At 37.7% G+C, this 22,308-nt stretch overlaps 1 protein-coding gene across 2 annotated transcripts in view; it reads left to right on the top strand.

Moving 5' to 3' along the window:
- The window catches only part of LCA5 (lebercilin LCA5), a 64,068-nt gene extending 46,396 nt beyond the window's left edge, over positions 1 to 17,672 (top strand). Inside the window, exons 3-7 of one of the 2 annotated variants that reach the window (XM_060167475.1) lie at positions 4,252 to 4,389; positions 5,319 to 5,415; positions 6,127 to 6,269; positions 8,817 to 8,949; positions 16,751 to 17,672. In XM_060167475.1, coding sequence (XP_060023458.1) covers positions 4,252 to 4,389; positions 5,319 to 5,415; positions 6,127 to 6,269; positions 8,817 to 8,949; positions 16,751 to 17,616 — 1,377 coding nt within the window. In that variant the 3' untranslated portion in view covers positions 17,617 to 17,672. The remainder of the gene's footprint in view (positions 1 to 4,251; positions 4,390 to 5,318; positions 5,416 to 6,126; positions 6,270 to 8,816; positions 8,950 to 16,750) is intronic. The other variant, XM_060167476.1, reaches the window with a different exon arrangement.
- The last annotated feature ends 4,636 nt before the right edge of the window (positions 17,673 to 22,308 follow it).

The raw sequence follows: 22,308 nt of genomic DNA on the forward strand, positions 1-22,308 counted from the left end.
TGGGATTTTCCCTTTCCTACAGATTCTTACCTCTTTTCCATTTAGAGAAGACCCTTCAACATTTCTTTTAGAGTAGGTTTAGTATGCTGGATTCTTTTAGTTTTTGCTTGTCTCAGAAGTTCTTTATCTCTCCTATTCTAAATGATAATCTTGCTGGGCAGAGTATCATAGGTTGCAGGTTTTTCCCTTTCAGGATTTTGAATATATCATGCCTATCCCTTTTGGCCTGCAAAGTTTCTGCAGAGAAATCAGCTGATAGCCTGATGGGGATTCCTTTATATATGACACTTTGTTTTTCTCTTGATGCCTTTAGAATTCTCTTTAACTTTTGCCATTTTAATTGTGTGTCTTGGTGTGGGTCTGTTTGGGTTCATCTTGTTTGGAACCCTCTCTTCTTCCTGTATCTGGATATTTCCTCCTTCAGGTTTTGGAAGTATTCAGCCATAATTTCTTCAAATCCATTTTTGATCCCCTTCTCTCTCTCTCCTTCTGGAACCCCTATAATGCAAATGTTGGAACACCTAATGTTATTGGAGAGATCTCTTAGATTGCTTTCACTTTATAAAATGTGTTTTTCTCTCTGCTGTTCTGATTTGGTGATTTCCATGATTATATCTTCCAGGTCAATTATGCAATTATCCGTATTACTTAACCTGCTATTCATTCCTTTCAGTGTGTTTTTTTTCAGCTGTTGAGTTCTTCATTTCTGATTGGTGGGGTTTTTTTAATGTTTCTAATTCCTTGTTAAAATGTTCAGTGTTTAGATCAATTGTTTTACCTAATTCAGTTAAGCTTTTTATTACCAATTGTTTTCAATTACTTATCTGTTGTTTATTTCCATTTCATTATTTTTTCAGGGTGTTTTTCTTGCTCTTTGAATTGAGAATAGTTCCTCTGCCTTTTAATTTTACTTTTCTTTCTTTCTTTTTTTTTTTTTTTTTTTTTTTGCGGTATGTGGGCCTCTCACTGTTGTGGCCTCTCCCATCGTGGAGCACAGGCTCCGGACGCACAGGCTCAGCGGCCATGGCTCACGGGCCCATCCTCTCCTCGGCATGTGGGATCTTCCCGGACTGGGGCACAAACCTGTGTCCCCTGCATCGGCAGGCGGACTCTCAACCACTGTGCCACCAGGGAAGTCCTAATTTTACTTTTCTCTGCTTCTATGAACTAAGGTGAAGCAGTGACCTTTTGTGGACTTGAAGGGGTGTTCTTATTTGGGAGTGTCCCTATGCAGACTGCACATGCCCAGTGCCTTTGGTGGGAGGGCTGGATTTGATGTGGATGCCAGTCACATCTTTCCTGATGTTGTGCTGGCAGCTCTTACCTTGGTAGTGGGGTGTGACTGGGGATGGAGGGGCTAGAGCTGGCTCCTGGTGTGAGACGGGACTTTCTCTCTGTTCAGTGGCTGTCACCTCTCTGTCAGGGGCGGGGTCTGATCCCAAGTTGCTGAAGCAGAAGCCCTTTGTGTCAGGCTCAAGCTGCCTCTGTTCCCTTTACGTGTGTGTTTTTCTCTCTCCCAGCACCAAGACCTTTGCCCCAGAGTAGGGAGTGCTGCAGCAAGTGGGGCCTTTCACATACAAAGGTTCAACGCACTGCTTGTGTAGGTGTCTGTGGCTCCTTCAGATGCAACCCATGGTAGAGTCTTTCCTGGTCGTGGCTGTCCCACATCCAGTGCCGCACTGTGGCACAGACTGAGTAGAGCCAAAGCATTCACTGGTGCACGGTGAGGTGGCTGTGGGAAACCCAGCAACCACCCAGACCTCTCCTCAGAGGCAAGACCCCTTTTCCCCTCACAGCTGGTTGCTGTTCCCAGCCTCCACTGTGCTCTACAGGGGAGGGGAGCCTGAATGGTTTCTCTGCGTTTATGGGGTAGGGAGGTGTTGAGGTGTGGTACAGTGGGGCCCAGAGTGGCACGGTTGTGGGAAATCCGGCAGCTGCTAGAGCAGACCTCTCTTCACCCTGCTTCAGAGGCAGGCCAGTGCTCACACCTCATGAATAGAGTCCAGGCTTCTCCAGCCTTTCTATCTGTCCAAGCAGTCCAGGAGGCTTGTCTCCTCCACATAGGACCCCAGGACCGGGACACCCAGTCTGTGGCTTGACCCACTCACTCCTGGATACCCAGGGTGGGTATCCACCTTTGCAATTTCTTATTTCCTCTGAGTTCCCTCCCAGGAGCACAGGTCCCTACCTGATCGCTTTTCTTCCATTCCTGTGTGATTACCTCTTCCTTACAGCCTTGTTCAGTCCTTTTTCCAGTTTCCAGTTAGTTTTCAGTGAGAATTGTTCCACCTGTAGCTGTATTTTTGATGTGTCCATGGGGGGAGGTGAGCACCACGTCCCCTTACCTCCACCATCTTGATCTTTTCTCTTCCGTGTTGGGAGTTTTTTGATTACTGATTCAATCTCATTACTCATTAGTCTGTTCAGATTTTCTGTTTCTTTCTGATTCAGTTTTGGTAGGTTGTGTGTTTCTAAAAATGTATCCATTTCTTCTAGGTTACATAGCTTTTTGGCATATAATCTTTCATACTAGTTGCTTATGATTCAGTGCATTTCTGTAGTTCAGCTGTAATGTCTCCTCTTTCACTTCTAATTCTCTCTTTTTTCCTTAGTCCAAGTAAAGGTTTGTCAATTTTATCTTTTCAAAGAACCAGCTCTTAGTTTCGTTGATCCTTTCTATTGCTTTCCTGGTCTCTATTTCATTTATTTCCACTCTGATCTTTATTATTTCCTTCCTTCTGCTAACTTTGGGCTTAACTTGTTCGAGTTCTTGAAGTGTAAAGTTAGGTTGTTTATTTGAGATCTTTCTAATTTCTTAATATATGCATTAATGCTCTAAACTTCCAGCTTTTACTGCATCCCACAAGATTTGGTATGTTGTATTTCCATTTTCATTTGTTTTGAGATAATTTTTAAATTTCCCTTTTGATTTCTGTTTTGACCTAATGGTTGTTTAGAAGTGTGTTGTTTAATTTCCACATATTTATAAATCTTTTCACTTTCTTCTTGTTGTTGATTTCTATTTTCATACCATTGTGGTCAGAAAAGATAGTTGGTATGATTTTATTCTTCTTAAATTTGCTAAGATTTGTTTTGTGGTCAGTATGATCAATCTTGGAGACTGTTCCATGTGCACTTGCGAAGAATGTGTATTCTGCTGCTGTTGGATGTAGTGTTCTGTATATGTCTGTTAGTCCATTTGTTTTAAAGTGTGGTTCCAACATTTCCTTGCTGATTTTCTATCTGGACAGTCTTTCCATTGCTAATAGTGTGGTATTGAAGTTCCCTACTATTATTGTATTATTGTCTATTTCTCCCTTACGATCTATCAGTATTTGCTTAATATGTTTCAGTGCTTGCGTGTTGGGAGTGTATGTGTTCTTTAAAAAATATTTATTTATTTATTATTTTTGCTATGCTGGGTCTTAGTTGCAGCATGTGCAATCTTTTACTTGTGGCATAAGGACTTCTTAGTTGTGGCATGCAAACTCTTGGTTGTGACATGTGGACTTCTTAGTTGCGACATGCAGACTCTTAGTTGTGGCATGCATGTGGGGATCAAACCAGGGCCCCCTGCATTGGGAGCGCAGAGTCTTACCCACTGGACCACCAGGGAAGTCCCAGGAGTGTATGTGTTATGATTGTTGTCTTCTTTATGTGTTGACCACTTTATCATTAGATAATGACCTTCTTTTTCTTTTGTTACCCTTTTTGCCTTGAAGTCTATTTTATCTAAGTATGACTATGCCCACCTTCTTCTGGTTTCTATTTGCTTAAAATATCATCTTCCATCCTTTCACTTTGATCCTGTGTGTCTTTAGAGCTGAAATAAGTAAAAACTGGGATGATGGTCGCTGCACCTTGAATAGTGCTGTGTAATTTTACACGGCTGCCTCAGGTTCTGTTTGCCCAAACAATGATTCCCAAAAGCCAGTGCTTCTCGTCACATCCTTTGGCTGTCTCTTGCTCCCAACTTAAATGACTATCCCTGTGCTCTGGATGCAACTGCTTAAGAATTTATCTACAAATCATTGTGGAAAACAAAGAGAGGAATAATAGGTGAAGTATCTTACTAAATTGTTGGTAAATCTATATTCTGTTTTATTGTATGTTTATGAACACTAAGGCCAACCTGATTTGTATGTCTTGTTTAGTACTACTAAAAATGTCATTTTGACACTAAGTGCAGTATTTTACTGTTGAATTATTTTTTAGGTACTATTTTTTAATGTATTTATACACATATCATAGGAACTATCAAGAAACCTTGAGCTAAGTACTAACAGTTTCCAGCGACAGTTGCTTGCTGAAAGGAAAAGGGCATATGAGGCGCATGATGAAAATAAAATTCTTCAAAATGAGCTACAACAACTACATCACAAATTAAAGGTAAGCATTTTATTTTAAATGTCATCATTTCTCCCTATGTTATATATTAGATGAAGACTCTATTTTAAAACATTGTTATCATTTATATTTGCAACTTTGGTACAATATCATTTACAAAATTCTAATATTTTCTTTGGCACTTATAAAGAAAATATTTGTTAAAATGAGACATTAGATACACTAATAGGAATGATATAACTGAAAAAAGTTATAAAATCCTGCAAGAAAGTTATGGGAACTAGAGTTTTTCTGTGTTGCATGGTTGAATAGTTCAGTGTTCTTCCTCAGATAACCCCATGACTGATTATTTTTAAAGTTGTTCTAAATAATGCCCTTCCTTTTCACAGTGTTTAGAAGAAGCATTAGAATTAATTAATTCTGTTAAAGTAGGTGTTTCTTAATTCTATCCAGAGGTCATTGATGGGTTGAAATTTTGTGCAACATTAAGTGTTTATGCATTATCTTGCATAGAATTTTCATTTTGTTAATCAAATTCTCAGAGAAAGCCGTAGCTGCAAAATGGTGAAGAACACTTGTGTTTTAAAAAATGGTCTAATTTTTAACTCGCCATTAATTTGGAACCCACATTTGAGAGATGCTAATTAAATTCTTTGTGTGGCTAAGCCTGGAAGTCAGTTGAAGACATTACTATATCCTATACCCACTATAGGAGTGGGTAGAAAATGAATTCGGCCTTATTCTGATTTTCATGACTGCTAGTGCATATTGGACTTTCAATGGAGAATCATTGCTCTACCATAACCTAAATGTCCTAAAGACATTCCTTTCTATAATTGGTAGTTACAAAGGGAAGCTGAACTTAGGTATATTCCAATTTGGTGAGGAAAATACCAGTTGAAAAGATGAGGATTTTTGTTTTATTTTAAACTGAGACTCTACATTCTTAATTGTGTTGGGTTTGTTTTCAGGAAAAGGAGAGAGAACTGGACTTAAAAAACATATATTCTAATCGTCTGCCGAAGTCTTCTCCAAAGAAAGAAAAAGAAATTACATCAAAAAAAAATGGTATAGTAGTTATTATTGTTGAAAAATATTGTAGTTATTAATAATAAAATAAATTAATTTTGAAGTAGAAGGAAGATGAAGGGAAAGAACTTTATTAAAATAGATTTCCTTATAGGTACTTTTCAGAAATCCTTTCACTTTCTCAGTTTTTTCCCTTGAGGTCATTACAGTTATGTTTTACATAATTAAAATGTTTTTTCTAATTATAACTTATTTTTCTAAACTTTTATGAAAAACTATAAGCATACCCTAAACAGGAGATTATAGTATGATAAACCTTTATTTAGGTATCACCACCTTTAACAGTTATACATTTTACTAATTTTATTTCACCTATTTTTTCTACTTTTTTTCTGGAGTACTTTAAAGCAAATCCCAGCTGTCATTTCATTTCACTCATAAATACTTTGCTATTTTTATGCATATTCTTACCTTTTCAAAAAACAAAAGTATAATTTCCTTCTTCTCTGGTTTGCAAAAAGTTAAAAACATAAACTTTGTAAAAGTTTAATAGATTTATCCCTCAGAGTTGTCCTCAAATGACAAAATTGCCAGTAAATCCTAGAAATAAAAACAGTAATAGTGAGTAGTCAATGGAGCTGAGAAATGTGCATTTTCTCATTTAGAGGGTGAACATATACCAATTGAATTCCATATATCTTAGCACTGTTCAATACGATTAGAAAAATTCTTTTATAATTTTCGTGGTAGCTGCATGCCAGAGTGATTTTACAAACCAGTGTACAAAAGAAGTACAAACCAGTGAAGACTTCGAGCTGGAGGAATATCCTATAACAGCACAAACAGTTATGTGTTATGAAAACAAATGGAAAGAACCTGAACGTCTTTCTTTGGTGAGTTTAGCAATATGATTAGGTACGAAACTCTAGGTTTGAAGTTATTCCTAAATGCACAATATCAAACATTTTAAAATTTCAGCAATGAAGCTAGTGCCATAGCTGTATAAATACGCAACTAGCCTTTTACAGGGAGAGAGATAACATCTGTGCATTTTATTAAACTCCTTTGGATTGACTTAGTTAACACTGCATCTTTCAGATGCTTCAGAAATGTCAATTGTACTCTCTAGGTTGGAGGAAGAAGAAAAAATTATCTAAGTTTCTTACCTTTTATGTCTCTTACCAGATAGTCTCTAAAAATCCTTCTGGCTTTTATGTTTAATAGCAAGTTATAGTAGCTTTCAAATGATTTGTTAGAATTTGACTACATTTAATTTTTTTGGCTTCCTATGTAAGAGAATTTTATAGTTTAGCTGAATGTCGAGCAAAGTAATTGCAGTGGAATCTGACTTTATATCATTCAAATTAGAGTGGAATTCAGGAGGTCTGTGTTGCATCTTCATTTAAAAGAACTCATACTGAGTACTGGAAGGTCCTTTTCTCTAATAGGGTTTTATCTTTAGTGTTTACAGTTGAAACTCTAAAGAAAACAATATATGAGGGATCCTGCATATTTCATATAATGCTGTATTTTTGATACTACTTGTAAGTATCCCAGGGATCCTGAGATCACCTGTGTGTGGACTGAATTGATTCCTGTGTGTACTCTAGTTTTGTTTTGTTTTTTTCCTTTATTTTGTTTTTGTTTTACAATTTAGATAAGTTAGCTGTATCTGCTAAGTGTGTTTCTTCCTATATTTACAAATCCTTGAGACTAGATCATGTTAATTTTTTTTTTTAAAAGGCAAATTGTGGAATAGCAAAGTAATTCTTAATTTTAGAAGGGTTAAAAAATTTGCCCTTTATAAGATTCAGCAGAAGCAGCAACCTGATATAGTGAAAGAGGATATAGCCCTGGAGTTAGCACTGCATTTTAATTAAATTACAGTTCTAACATTTTAGTGACTTGTGTGACTTGTTGGAGCCTCAGTTTCCTAATCTATAAAACAAGGGTGGGTTACCCTTCAGGGTTGTGGTAATAACTAATCACGAAGTTTATAAAGCCATTAAGACTAATCCTGTCACTTTGAGGGGTCCCAGCAAATGGGAGCTCTGTTAGTAAAAGTATAGGCTGTTGCTATTGGAAAGAGACCCAGAATACAGTGGCTCAAGTAAGAGATAAGATTCTTTCTCTTGTAATAAACTGAAGGTCAGTGGGTAGTCCCCAGGATAGGTAGACACCTTTGTTCCATGGTAGCCATTCTCTATCTCATTGTTTTTCTCATGAAGCGTGTAACCACATCTGTGTGGTTGCAATTGTCTTATCATACCTGGGAGAAGGAGGAATGAGGAAGTGGAGGGCAAGCAGCTTTTGTTTTTATAAATGTGATCACAAGTTGCATACATATGTCCACTTACATTCCATTGGTCCTGTCTAGCTGCAGGGGAGGCTAGCAAATGTGGTCTCCAGTTAGGCAGCCCTGTGCTCTGCTAAAACTTAAGGGATTCTGTAACGAAAAGGAAGAAGGGGAAAATGGATACTAGGAGACAATTCTCTACAAATCCACTAGTAATAAATTTTACTTTTATTAAGAAAAATTACACACACACGTGAAAGGGACCAGAAGAAACAATAAATTTTAAGTTTACATTTTTATTTGATTTAAATATTATAAGATTTATTAATTGGAGACCTTGGGCATAGTATAAACTTGAAAGATTCTATGCCATTGTCACTGTCGGTGTTACAGCTCAGCACCATAACACTTGGCCTTTAATAGTTGATGAATAGCCTTTATTGGTTAACTGAATTCATCAGATTTTGTTGTGAAATATGCAAAGTAAGGATACCTCTTTTTTTTTTTAATAAACATTTATTTTATTTATTTTTGGCTGTGTTGGGTCTTCGTTGCTGCGTGCAGGCTTTCTCTACTTGCAGCGAGTGGGGGCTACTCTTTGTTGCGGTCGCAGGCTTCTCATTGCAGTGTCTTCTCTTGTTGCGGAGCATGGGCTCTAGGTGCATGGGCTTCAGTAGTTGTGGCTCATGGGCTCTAGAGTGCAGGCTCAGTAGCTGTGGCGCACAGGCCTAGTTGCTCTGCGGCATGTGAGATCCTCCCAGACCAGGGCTCGAACCTGTGTCCCCTGCATTGGCTGGTGGATTCTTAACCACTGTGCCACCAAGGAAGCCCAGTAAGGATACTTCTGATACTTGTCTGTTAAGAATTTTATGTAGGGCATTGGCTTTGCTTCCATTATATTGGTTCTGATATGTTTTCCAAATGCCTCTTTAAAAATTTTAACTAAAGTAAGAAATAATCTTGTGTGCTTTTGAAAATCTTTCAAAGGTGGTAACTTGTAGCTTGCTGCTTTAGAAATGGAAAATTTGCTTTAATTTCTAACAGTTGGGATTGTGCTTAATGGGAGATAAATCTATGATATTTAAATTGCTTTTTCCCCCTTTTCCTGCATGTGAACTTGCATTTTAAAAAAAATGTATAATAGGATCTGGAATCTCAAGAGAGAGGTGATCATGAAGAAGCTGGGATTCTAAACCCAATTGTGGAAAGAGAAGACAAATTTGTTAAAGATCAAGGACTCCATGCTGTGAAACAGGAGGCTGAGAAGCTGGAGGATGGTAAGAAAGAGTTTAAGCAAGTGATAAGTCAGCATGCCTTGGAAAAGAAAGGGTTAATATCCCCTAATATCTTCCAGCTGAACAGTGAATTGGTTATACAGAACAAGAAAAGGTTGATACAGTAGTGGGGGGAGTCTATCAAGCAGTCACAAACCTTTGAATGAAGTTACTAAGGAAAGAAAAAGAATGAAGACTGTAAGTCAGTTGCTATTTGGGATTAGGGGATAGAAACAAGTTACCTTCAGAAAATTCAGATAAAGTAGAATTCATTTGAAAGGGGAAAAAAATTCTTTATGTATAACTAAAGCCTGATGAAGAGATAACTGAAAGACAGCCCTGTTTATTGGCTTGACCTTGAGCCTGTCTAGTCTGTAGACCAGCCCAAACATTAAAATCAATGAATTGTGAGGCCTTGAATATATTTCTATAATTTTTCTTCAGTTTTAATATATAAAATAAACCTTTAACATATTCAGCCATTAATGTGGAAGTTTAGTGAACCAATTCACATAGTTTCAGATACTGGAAATGAAGTTTAGGAATAAATTCATTTCCATTTGGATAAAATGTCTTAAAGGTATAAGCGAGAAGGATCCCAGACTCTAATCCTTTGCATGTATTTTATTAATTATGTATTAGCTGCTTACAGAGAAATACTGTTTTTCCCTTAAAGTTAACAAAAAATCATGACCTAATTATTGCTTAGAGTATGTATATTTTTGTGTGTGTATTTAAAACAATCTAACAGTTGAAATATAAGCCACATTTATATCAATGTTGGCTAAACCACAAAGGAAGACACGCTTGCAACATATTAAACTATAGAGTAGAAAATAGGTATTATGGTCAGTTCTGTCTAGGAACCAGGAAAAGGAATAAAGTAGCAGAAGACTGTCTCTTCTTAGTCATTTTTGACTGATTTTTTTTTTCCTGGAGTCTGTGTGGAATGATCTGATTATCAGTGAGAATAGGTGCCATTTATAAAGTTACCAAATGCATAGTGTTCTTACATGTTTAATATTTTTAGTTTTTTCTTTTAGAAATCCTTTCAAAATTATAGTAAAGTGGCAATAATAGCCAGAGAACCACGTAAGAGTAAGTTGTATACTTCATGGCCATATCCTAAAATACTATCATATGTATTTCTCCAAAATAAGGACATTCTCTTCTATCATTCCAGTATAGTTTAACTTCAGGAAATTTAACTTTGATACAACACATTTCTTCAATTTGCAGTACACAGTACTGTTTTGTCAGTTGACACAGTATTGTCCTTTATAGCATTTTCTTCCCTTTTTTTTTTTTAACATTTTTATTGGGGTATAATTGCTTTACAATGGTGTCTTAGTTTCTGCTTTATAACAAAGTGAATCAGTTATACATATACATATGTTCCCATATCTCTTCCCTCTTGCGTCTCCCTCCCTCCCACCCTCCCTATCCCACCCCTCCAGGCGGTCACAAAGCACTGAGCTGATCTCACTGTGCTATGCGGCTGCTTCCCACTAGCTATCTACCTTACGTTTGGTAGTGTATATATGTCCATGCCTCTCTCTCGCTTTGTCACAGCTCACCCTTCCCCCTCCCCATATCCTCAAGTCCGTTCTCCAGTAGGTCTGTGTCTTTATTCCTGTCTTACCCCTAGGTTCTTCATGACATTTTTTTTCCTCTTAAATTCCATATATATGTGTTAGCATACGGTATTTGTCTTTCTCTTTCTAACTTACTTCACTCTGTATGACAGACTCTAGGTCTATCCACCTCATTACAAATAGCTCAATTTCGTTTCTTTTTATGGCTGAGTAATATTCCATTGTATGTATGTGCCACATCTTCTTTATCCACTCATCCGATGATGGGCACTTAGGTTGTCTCCATCTCCGGGCTATTGTAAATAGAGCTGCAATGAACATTTTGGTACATGACTCTTTTTTAATTATGGTTTTCTCAGGGTATATGCCCAGTAGTGGGATTGCTGAGTCATATGGTAGTTCTGTTTGTAGTTTTTCAAGGAAAAAACTACATACTGTTCTCCATATTGTTCTCCATAGTGGCTGAACCAATTCACATTCCCACCAGCAGTGCAAGAGTGTTCCCTTTTCTCCACACCCTCTCCAGCATTTATTGTTTCTAGATTTTTTGATGATGGCCATTCTGACTGGTGTGAGATGATATCTCATTGTAGTTTTGATTTGAATTTCTCTAATGATTAATGATGTTGAGCATTCTTTCATGTGTTTGTTGGCAGTCTGTATATCTTCTTTGGAGAAATGTCTACTTACGTCTTCTGCCCATTTTTGGATTGGGTTGTTTGTTTTTTTGTTATTGAGCTGCATGAGCTGCTTGTAAATTTTGGAAATTAATCCTTTGTCAGTTACTTCATTTGCAAATATTTTCTCCCATTCTGAGGGTTGTCTTTTGGTCTTGTTTATGGTTTCCTTTGCTGTGCAAAAGCTTTGAAGTTTCATTAGGTCCCATTTGTTTATTTTTGTTTTTATTTCCATTTCTCTAGGAGGTGGGTCAAAAAGGACCTTGCTGTGATTTATGTCATAGAGTGTTCTGCCTATGTTTTCCTCTAAGAGTTTGATAGTTTCTGGCCTTACATTTAGGTCTTTAATCCATTTTGAGCTTATTTTTGTGTATGGTGTTAGGGAGTGATCTAATCTCATACTTTGACATGTACCTGTCCAGTTTTCCCAGCACCACTTATTGAAGAGGCTGTCCTTTCTCCACTGTACATTCCTGCCTCCTTTATCAAAGATAAGGTGACCATGTGTGCGTGGGTTTATCTCTGGGCTTTCTATCCTGTTCCATTGATCTATATTTCTGTTTCTGTGCCAGTTCCGTACTGTCTTGATTACTGTAGCTCTGTAGTATAGTCTGAAGTCAGGGAGCCTGATTGCTCCAGCTCTGTTTTTCGTTCTCAAGATTGCTTTGGCTATTCGGGGTCTTTTGTGTTTCCATACAAATTGTGAAATTTTTTGTTCTAGTTCTGTGAAAAATGCCAGTGGTAGTTTGATAGGGATTGCATTGAATCTGTAGATTGCTTTGGGTAGTAGAGTCATTTTCACAATGTTGATTCTTCCAATCCAAGAACATGGTATATCTCTCCATCTATTTGTATCATCTTTAATTTCTTTCATCAGTGTGTCTTATAATTTTCTGCATACAGGTCTTTTGTCTCCTTAGGTAGGTTTATCCCTAGATATTTTATTCTTTTTGTTGCAATGGTAAATGGGAGTGTTTTCTTGATTTCACTTTCAGATTTTTCATCATTAGTGTATAGGAATGCCAGAGATTTCTGTGCATTAATTTTGTATCCTGCTACTTTACCAAATTCATTGATTAGCTCTAGTAGTTTTCTTGTAGCATCTTTAGGATTCTCTATGTATAGGATCATGTCATCTGCTAACAGTGACAGCTTTACTTCTTCTTTTCCGATTTGGATTCCTTTTATTTCCTTTCCTTCTCTGATTGCTGTGGCTAAAACTTCCAAAACTATGTTGAATAAGAGTGGTGAGAGTGGGCAACCTTGTCTTGTTCCTGATCTTAGTGGAAATGCTTTCAGTTTTTCACCATTGAGGATGATGTTTGCTGTGGGTTTGTTATATATGGCCTTTATTACGTTGAGGAAAGTTCCCTCTATGGCTACTTTCTGCAGGGTTTTTATCATAAATGGGTGTTGAATTTTGTCGAAAGCTTTCTCTGCATCTATTGAGATGATCATATGGTTTTTCTCCTTCAATTTGTTAATGTAGTGTATCACATTGATTTGCGTATATTGAAGAATCCTTGCATTTCTGGAATAAACCCCACTTGATCATGGTGTATGATCCTTTTAATGTGCTGTTGGATTCTGTTTGCTAGTATTTTGTTGAGGATTTTTGCATCTATGTTCATCAGTGATATTGGCCTGTAGTTTTCTTTCTTTGTGACATCCTTCTCTGGTTTTGGTATCAAGGTGATGGTGGCCTCGTAGAAGGAATTTGGGAGTGTTCCTCCCTCTGCTATATTTTGGAAGAATTTGAGAAGGATAGGTGTTAGCTCTTCTCTAAATGGTTGATAGAATTCGCCTGTGAAGCCATCTGGTCCTGGACTTTCGTTTGTTGGAAGATTTTTAATCACAGTTTCAATTTCATTGCTTGTGATTGGTCTGTTCATATTTTCTATTTCTTCCTGATTCAGTCTTGGCAGGTTGTGCATTTCTAAGAATTTGTCCATTTCTTCCAGGTTGTCCATTTTATTGGCATAGAGTTGCTTGTAGTAATCTCTCATGATCTTCTGTATTTCTGCAGTGTCAGTTGTTACTTCTCCTTTTTCATTTCTAATTCTATTGATTTGAGTCTTCTCCCTATTTTCTTGATGAGTCTGGCTAATGGTTTAGCAATTTTGTTTATCTTCTCAAAGAACCAGCTTTTACTTTTATTGATCTTTGCTATTGTTTCCTTCATTTCTTTTTCATTTATTTCTAATCTGATTTTTATGATTTCTTTCCTTCTGCTAACTTTGGGGGTTTTTTGTTCTTCTTTCTCTAATTGCTTTAGGTGCAAGGTTAGGTTGTTTATTCGAGATGTTTCCTGTTTCTTAAGTTGGGCTTGTATTGCTATAAACTTCCCTTTTAGAACTGCTTTTGCTGCATCCCATAGGTTTTGGGTCGTCGTGTCTCCATTGTCATTTGTTTCTAGGTATTTTTTGATTTCCTCTTTGATTTCTTCAGTGATCACTTGGTTATTAAGTAGTATATTGTTTAGCCTCCGTGTGTTTGTATTTTTTACAGATCTTTTCCTGTAATTGATATCTAGTCTCATAGCGTTGTGGTCGGCAAAGATACTTGATACAATTTCAATTTTCTTAAATATTCCAAGGCTTGATTTGTGACCCAAGATATGATCTATCCTGGAGAATGTTCCATGGGCACTTGAGAAAAATGTGTATTCTGTTGTTTTTGGATGGAGTGTCCTATAAATATCAATTAAGCCCATCTTGTTTAATGTATCATTTAAAGCTTGTGTTTCCTTATTTATTTTCATTTTGGATGATCTGTTCTTTGGTGAAAGTGGGGTGTTAAAGTCCCCTACGATGAATGTGTTACTGTCGATTTCCCCTTTTATGGCTGTTAGTATTTGCCTTATGTATTGAGGTGCTCCTATGTTGGGTGCATAAATATTTAGAATTGTTATATCTTCTTCTTGGATCGATCCCTTGATCATTATGTAGTGTCCTTCTTTGTCTCTTCTAATAGTCTTTATTTTAAAGTCTATTTTGTCTGATATGAGAACTGCTACTCCAGCTTTCTTTTGGTTTCCATTTGCATGGCATATCTTTTTCCATCCCCTCACTTTCAGTCTGTATGTGTATCTAGGTCTGAAGTGGGTCTCTTGTAGACAGCATATATATGGGTCTTGTTTTTGTATCCACTCAGCCAATCTGTCTTTTGGTGGGAGCATTTAGGCCATTTACATTTAAGGTAATTATTGATATGTATGTTCCTATTCCCATTTTCCTAATTGTTTTGGGTTTGTTATTGTAGGTCTTTTCCTTCTCTTGTGTTTCTTGTCTAGAGAAGTTCCTTTAGCAGTTATTTTAAAGCTGGTTTGGTGGTGCTGAACTCTCTCAGCTTTTGCTTGTCTGTAAAGGTTTTAATTTCTCCATCAAATCTGAATGAGATCCTTGCTGGGTAGAGTAATCTTGGTTGCAGGTTTCTCCTTCATCACTTTAAATATGTCCTGCCAGTCCCTTCTGGTTTGCAGAGTTTCTGCTGAAAGATCAGCTGTTAACCTTATGGGGATTCCCTTGTGTGTTATTTGTTGTTTTTCCCTTGCTGCTTTTAATATGCTTTCTTTGTATTTAATTTTTGACAGTTTGATTAATATGTGTCTTGGCGTATTTCTCCTTGGATTTATCTTGTATGGGACTCTCTGTGCTTCCTGGACTTGATTAACTATTTCCTTTCCCATATTAGGGAAGTTTTCAACTGTAATCTCTTCAAATATTTTCTCAGTCCCTTTCTTTTTCTCTTCTTCTTCTGGATCCCCTATAATTCAAACGTTGGTGCGTTTGATGTTGTCCCAGAGGTCTCTGAGACTGTCCTCAGTTGTTTTCATTCTTTTTTCTTTATTCTGTTCTGCAGTAGTTATTTCCACTATTTTATCTTCCAGGTCACTTATCCGTTCTTCTGCCTCAGTTATTCTGCTATTGATCCCATCTTGAGTATTTTTCATTTAATTTATTGTGTTGTTCATCGTTGTTTGTTTCATCTTTAGTTCTTCTAGGTCCTTGTTAAATGTTTCTTGCATTTTGTCTATTCTATTTCCAAGATTTTGGATCATCTTTACTATAATTCTGAATTCTTTTTCAGGCAGACTGCCTATTTCCTCTTCATTTGTTAGGTCTGGTGGGTTTTTATCTTGCTCCTTCAGCTGCAGTGTGATTTTCTGTCTTCTCATTTTACTTATCTTACTGTGTTTGGGGTCTCCTTTTTGCAGGCTGCAGGTTCGTAGTTCCCGTTGTTTTTGGTGTCTGTCCCCAGTGGCTAAGGTTGGTTTAGTGTGTTGTGTAGGCTTCCTGGTGGAGGGGACTAGTGCCTGTGTTCTGGTGGATGAGGCTGGATCTTGTCTCTCTGGTGGGCAGGTCCACGTCTGGTGATGTGTTTTGGGCTGTCTGGGGACTTATTATGATTTTAGGCAGCCTCTCTGCTAATGGGTGGGGTTGTGTTCCTCTTCTGCTAGTTGTTTAGCATAGGGTGTCCAGCACTGTAGCTTGCTGGTCGTTGAGTGAAGCTGTGTGTTGGTGTTGAGATGGAGATCTCTGGGAGATTTTCGCCGTTTGATATTATGTGGAGCTGGGAGGTCTCTTGTGGACCAGTGTCCTGAAGTTGGCTCTCCCACCTCAGAGGCACAGCACTGATTCCTGGCTGTAGCACCAAGAGCCTTTCATCCACATGGCTGGAGATGGCATCAGATTCCACGGGTCCAGGGCTCGGTCCTTTGCGACTGCCCTCCCTCCTGCTTCAGACACCAGTCACCAGTCGAGTCTTTTGGGAGGTCTGGGGTCTTCTGCCAGCGTTCAGTAGGTGTTCTGTAGGAGTTGTTCCACGTGTAGGTGTATTTCTGATGTATTTGTGGGGAGGAAGGTGATTTCCGTGTCTTACTCGTCTGCCATCTTCCTCGCCATCTCTGCATTTTCTTCCCTTTAGGATGTGATCATGAATTGCATTCAGGTCTCATATCTTTTCAATCTGCTTTCATCTAAAACAGCTTCTCAGCCTTTTAAAAATATTTTGTGAGATTAACATTTTTCATGAACACCGACCCCTTTTTTTAATAAAATGTTTCTTGTTTGGGGTTTATCTGAAGTTTTCTGTTAATTAAATTCAGGTTATTGCATCTTCTGTCAGAACACTACATAAGTGATGTTGTGTCCCTCTCTGGGTATGACATCCAAAGGTTCAATTTATTTTTAAATTTAAAAGTTTTTGCTCCACCCATCCCACCATCCTCCATTCAGTGTACAGCACACTATTAGGTATAAAAAATAGGCAGAGAACCTTCTTTCTCACCCCTAACTTGAAGAACAAAATTTTTTCTATAATTGTGAATCTTAAATATATGTTAAGTATATATTATTTTTTGAAACCCTAAATATCAAGTATAAAAATGAAATTTATGGTGTCCACCCTCAATGTACTGATCATACACAAATTAGATAAAGCTATTGTTTTGTAAAAGATGAGAGTTGAGTTTTCTTATTTGAAAATACTGACTACTGTAAAATCCCATTTTTAAAATTTGATTTTATACAGAGCGGGAAAGAGAAGAACTTGCTAAAAAGCAAAAGGAAAAGACATCTTTGTTGGAGAGAGAAGAAAAGCCAGTGTTGGAAACTGGAAGATACCGAATGGAAACGTACCAAATTCAAAATACTGACAAATTGGAAGAAGAGGAAGAAGAAAGGCTAAAGAGAGAAATGCTACTTGCTAAACTGAATGAAATCAGCAGAGAACTCCAAGGTTCTCGGAATCTAAAATATCCTTCTCTGCCATTGCTTCGTGATTTGGAATCAAAACTGCGCTCCCCAGAGAGAAACCCCAAAACACACACATTCTTTGAATCCTCGGAGAGATTATTTAATGGGCATCATTTGCAAGACATCAGGCTTTTCAGTACAAAAGGCGATGGTCAGAATCCGGGCAGTATCAGAAAACCAGCCTCGCCAGATGGGCTTGCATTTGGTAGCTATGTGCCTTCATTTGCGAAAACGTTAGGCAAGTCAAGTCCAGTTAGCCACAAGAGTAGCCTTTTGGATTTCCAAAGAAACAATACAGAGGAATTTAGTAAAGACAGTGGCGATTTAATTACAAGAAAAGAGAAAAAAGCTAATCTGATGGAACAGCTATTTGGTGCCAGTGGTGGCAGCAGCGTTTCCTCTAAACGCAGTGGCCCACATTCTCTGGCTGCCACCAGTGGAGACTTTGACCCTCTAAAGTTTCTCCCTGGGGATAAAAGCAGCAGGGGTAGGGAATATGATGATGACAATGACAATGACCTTTTCTTCAGCGAAGGAAGAAGTTTTAATCCAAATAGACACCAATTAAAACATGCAAACAATAAACCAGCAGTAAAAGGTGATTCTGTAGAAGATGAAATTGAAGAAGTAGCACTGAGATGACTGACTAGAGTATATATTTTTTCCAATTGTAAATATTAAAATGTTTTAATACGGTATTTATTATAAACAGAGTTTTTAATAAATATTAAGAAGTCCTTATTAAGCAATAGTTTTTAAAGTATAAATACAGCGGAAATAAAAAGTAGATCCTATCACACCGCATAGCTAGTTTGCCAAGAATGAAGCATGCTCTCTTGACTGAAACCGAAAATAGAGCTGCATCTTACTTTCTTTTTACAAATGGGTTTTACCTCTGAATCAGCTCAGTGGGGAGTTTTACTCCATTGGCGTACGTATTCATTTTCTATTTTATCCCTATTTATTTATTTATTTTATTTTTGGCCCTATCCTCTCCGAGCTAAATACAGTCTTCCTGCTGATTGTCGAATGGAAATGAAGAGTGAGAGGCTCTGTTGGGAAGTGTGGCAAGGCTGAGGGTACTCTTAAGTGGAACAGTGACAACATGGGGACTTCCCATTCCTCTGGAAGCAACCACAGTTAAATGCTACTCATTTCCCAATTACAGAGTCTCGTTAAATCACTTACCTACAACTGTGCTAATACACTAGGTTGAATTCAGAAGATGTTTGTTTGGGTGGACAGTTCCCTGTCATGGCTCCCAGAGGCTTGGGTGCAGTGTAATCAGTAATTCGTCTTCTTGATCTCCTACGCTTTTTATATCTCAGTGACTAGATGTGAGAGTTCATACCAAATACACGGAATAGAAGAAATTTCATCCCAAAATAGCAAGATTTTCAACTCAATTATGTTTCCAGAGTAACATAACTAGGAAATTTTAATACGTACTTTTAAGATTTGAACTTACTGTCAAACCAAAGAGACAACGATAGTGTGATACTATTGGACTTACAGGGCTAATTTTAAAGCAACCTTGGTAAAAATTGTTTAAGAGATGGGGCTCCTGCCTTGCGGAGTAGGGTGGTTGATTTTCTGTTGAAAAGTGTTTGGTCTTTTGCTGTTTGTAGCTCACTTCAGCTGCAAAGGAGCTGATGACCTTGGGTTATGCTGGGCATGATTGGTCTTTAAGAAGCAGTAATACACCACCAAGCAAGGAGAAAACACAGTTCAGATGAAGAGTGGTGGAAATAGTGCGTCAGGGGAAGAATAAATAATGTTGATTGGCACTAATTCTAAAGTGAACTGTTGTTTTCAAGAATTTACTACATATTTGCTCATAGTACGATTTCTCATGCCAAGCATACATACTGATGAGGGGACTAGAGTTACTGTTTTATCTTGAGTTCTTATAAATGCTTATTATTGAATATAATTTCATAATTCTTTGACAACACTGACCTGGTTAGGTCTCTAATTAAAAGATGTTACCACCTAGCATCTTCTAAATTGTGTTCCTGTTATTTACTGGGAACTGAATCTCTCAAAAGTGCTAAACTATATTAAAAATTTTTTTAATAAAGAGTTTTCTATGACTGATATAAATAAGCATTTAGTATATTGTAAATCATTCTAATATATGTAAACCACAATATTATTGTAGTGCAGTTCTTGATAAAATATTATTATGTAATGTTAATTTTGTTCATAGCTGCTAATTTTTCAGCCAAAAGTATTCTAATTTTTAGGGGTTTTTTTTGTTCTAAAGGCTTTTGTAAAAAGTCCTTTAGTAAAGTTTTATATTCAGGTCATTTTAGTTAGTCTCTTGCTTTTTTCTACCTGATGTTTTCTAGTCTTTCTAACCAGATGCAATAAGGCAGAATTATTAAATTAAACCTAAAATTAAGTTATAGACTTAGCATTATAGTGTTAAGCATTAAAATTGGAGATTATACAGAACAAGTTTTTCTTTATGAACAAACCTTAGTGAATAACTGTTTTTTTCTAAATGTCAAGTTAAATTTATTTGCACTCAGAACTCTTATTAATAAAAATGTAAAACACACTGACTCTTTGTTTGAATGGTACCTTCCTTAAGGTCACTTGGGAAATATATAGTGGAAATAGGACCTGCAGGGTTTTTATTTCATTATTCACCTTTTAAAATTTTCCTATTCAGTATTTTTAGTTGAAGTAGATGAATCTGCCCTAAGTCGGGTTAGACAGTATGCTTAGCCTTATCAGATAATTATAGTCTTAATGAATTCTTTCACGCTTAATAGCTGTCATAATGGCATATGTTGCTTATAATATTAAAAGGCGGCGGTAAGGGGGACTAGATTGAATCAAAATAAACACTTCAGGGCTGACGCGCTGGCTTTCTGATGCTCATCCCCACCTCACTTTCAGACACGCTGAAACTTCTGCTGTCCCTGGCTGGGTGTTAACCTGGGTAGAGCCTGCAAGTCCGTCTGGTGAAAAGGGGATGGGAAACTTGTATTACGGTGACAGTGTGGATTTTTTAGGATTAAAGAAGTTACCATAAATTGTCAAGAAAAGATCTGCTTTTAAAGCTTTTTCCTTTCTACACAGTAAATGCCCCTTTCACCTTCAAGTCCCCTTTCGTATCACTTGAAAGTGTTTTTCTGTTCTGGGTTTTGAGCAAAGAGCACATCATGTATTCATTCACCGACTGCTTGTTTGCATGCTCCCTGCGGGGTGCGCGGCACTACCTTGCCGGGAGAGTAAGGCCCTGCCTCTCCCTCAGTGTGGACACGAACCGGGCTGCATCCCTGCCCTTCCATCCACTCCCTGGGCGTCCTTGGGCTACTTAGCAATCACTAGTGCTTGCTATAATGCTTTATAATGCTTTATAATGCTTCCTAGGGTGGCTTTATAATGCTTTATAATGCTTCCTAGGGTGGCTGTGAGGAGTACCTTAAATACTTAGGTTAATGTTTGGCAGAGTGCATGATACATTATAAGCACTCAGTAAACATCAGCTGTTGTTATCACAGTTGTTACGAGTTTCCTTTAGGGACTACTTGGAAAAAATAGAGCATAGGTAATGTATACAAAATACACTGACATTATACTTTGAGTAAGACACAAGCAAAAAGAGCTTCTCAACCTCCAAATTAACATACAATATCTGTACTGAATATAGTGTGCCTCTTAGGTCTGCACTTAGAATGTCCCTTTATTCGGCACTAACTGTGTATGACTGATGAGCTGGCTTCCTAATCTACAAAAGAGTAAGTAGAACAGCTAAGTTTTGGAAAGCTTTTCTGAAGACAGTCTTAGTGACATAAGGAGAGGTAGAGAGTTAGCCTCATAGCAAAAAGACAATGAAATCCAGAAAACACCGGACTTGGATTGCAGAATGTGACCATTTGTAGCCCAGCTCCCTCCCCCGTCAGTGTCTGCGTGTGTCCTTGGATATGTTCAAAGCCTCTGCATACCGCCCCTCCCCTCTATGAGGTGGGGCTAATGACAGTACCTACCTCATGGTAGTTGCATACAGTAAATGAGTTGCTACATGAAAAAACTTAGAACCATTTGATGCACAAATTGTTGATGTCTGGAAAGGTAACGCAGAAAAGGGGGGATGAAGTGGTATTGTTGAATTCTATATATAGAATTGGCGGTTGGTGCTTTTTTCACGTGATGCTCCCAAAGCTTTTTCTAAAGGCGCTTACTACTGCTCCCATGTGACAGTTGAGACTAACGGGTTGTAATATATGATAGATTACACAGGCAACAGGCTGCATTCAATATTCTCAATTTAAGAAGTCCAAAGAAATAAAGTATTTTAGGAAGAGTTTTGCAGTAGTGCTCTTTAAGTGGTAAGTGGCAGAAACCCAAATAAGACTAGCTGAAGCAGAGCAAGGAAATTAATTTTGGCTTGAATCTGGAAAGCTCAAGAAAATGTGGTTTGCTCTGGAGGTTGAAACGGTAGTGCCTACTCTGTCCACGTCTTAGCATATCATTTGCTGGGTACCATTTCCCGATAACTTCTGCATTTGCTGACAGTATTGCAATTGGCAGCCCCAAGCCCTAGCATCCCTTCAGCTGGCACCCACCTCAGAAAGAGAAAATCTTTCCTGTAGTTCTGGCAAAGGTCTGCTTGGCTGGTTTACGTTACGTGCTCGCCTGTAGGGCTGGTGGCATGTGCATGGGAGGCGTGGACTCCCTACTCTTAGCCCTCTTCCTGGAATGATTGGTATTTCTGTGGAGTGGGGGAGGCATTTTTCCCTGATGAAGACACTTTGGGCATAAAAAAGAAAATCATATTTACTGTATTTCCCAATTAATTAAAAAAATGAATGGCTCTTAACAGAAAACAACATTGAAAGGCTCTTAATTGAATAAGCTTTAGCTGCTTACTCCATACGCCTTATTCCTAGAAACAGGCCATTTCTGTGATAAGATAGCATTTCACCATGCTCGTGTTATGAAGTTCACTTTGTTGTTAAAGGTGAGCAATTTCAGCGGTAGGTGAGTCTGCAAGACATTTAAACTACACTTTTCTACATTCATAGAAAAGGCTTAGAGATCCAGATACATATTTTCCCATACTAAATGCTACATTTGCGAAATCTGTATCTGTATATAAATGAAGACATTCTGTCTCAGTCCAGCACAAAACAAAAATTAGAAATAGGTAGCCAGGGTAGGGTAGAAAGAACACAGGCTTTGGGGTTTGTCACTTGCTAATTACAACCTTGGTCAAATAATTTGACTTAAGGTTCCTTGGATGGGGAGTAGGGCAGATCGTATCTTACAAGGGTTATTGTGAGGATTAATAAAAGGATGTATTCTTGAGAGAAGAGAATA

The sequence above is a fragment of the Lagenorhynchus albirostris genome, chromosome 12 (assembly GCF_949774975.1).
Source record: "Lagenorhynchus albirostris chromosome 12, mLagAlb1.1, whole genome shotgun sequence".
NCBI classification, from domain to species: Eukaryota; Metazoa; Chordata; class Mammalia; order Artiodactyla; family Delphinidae; genus Lagenorhynchus; species Lagenorhynchus albirostris.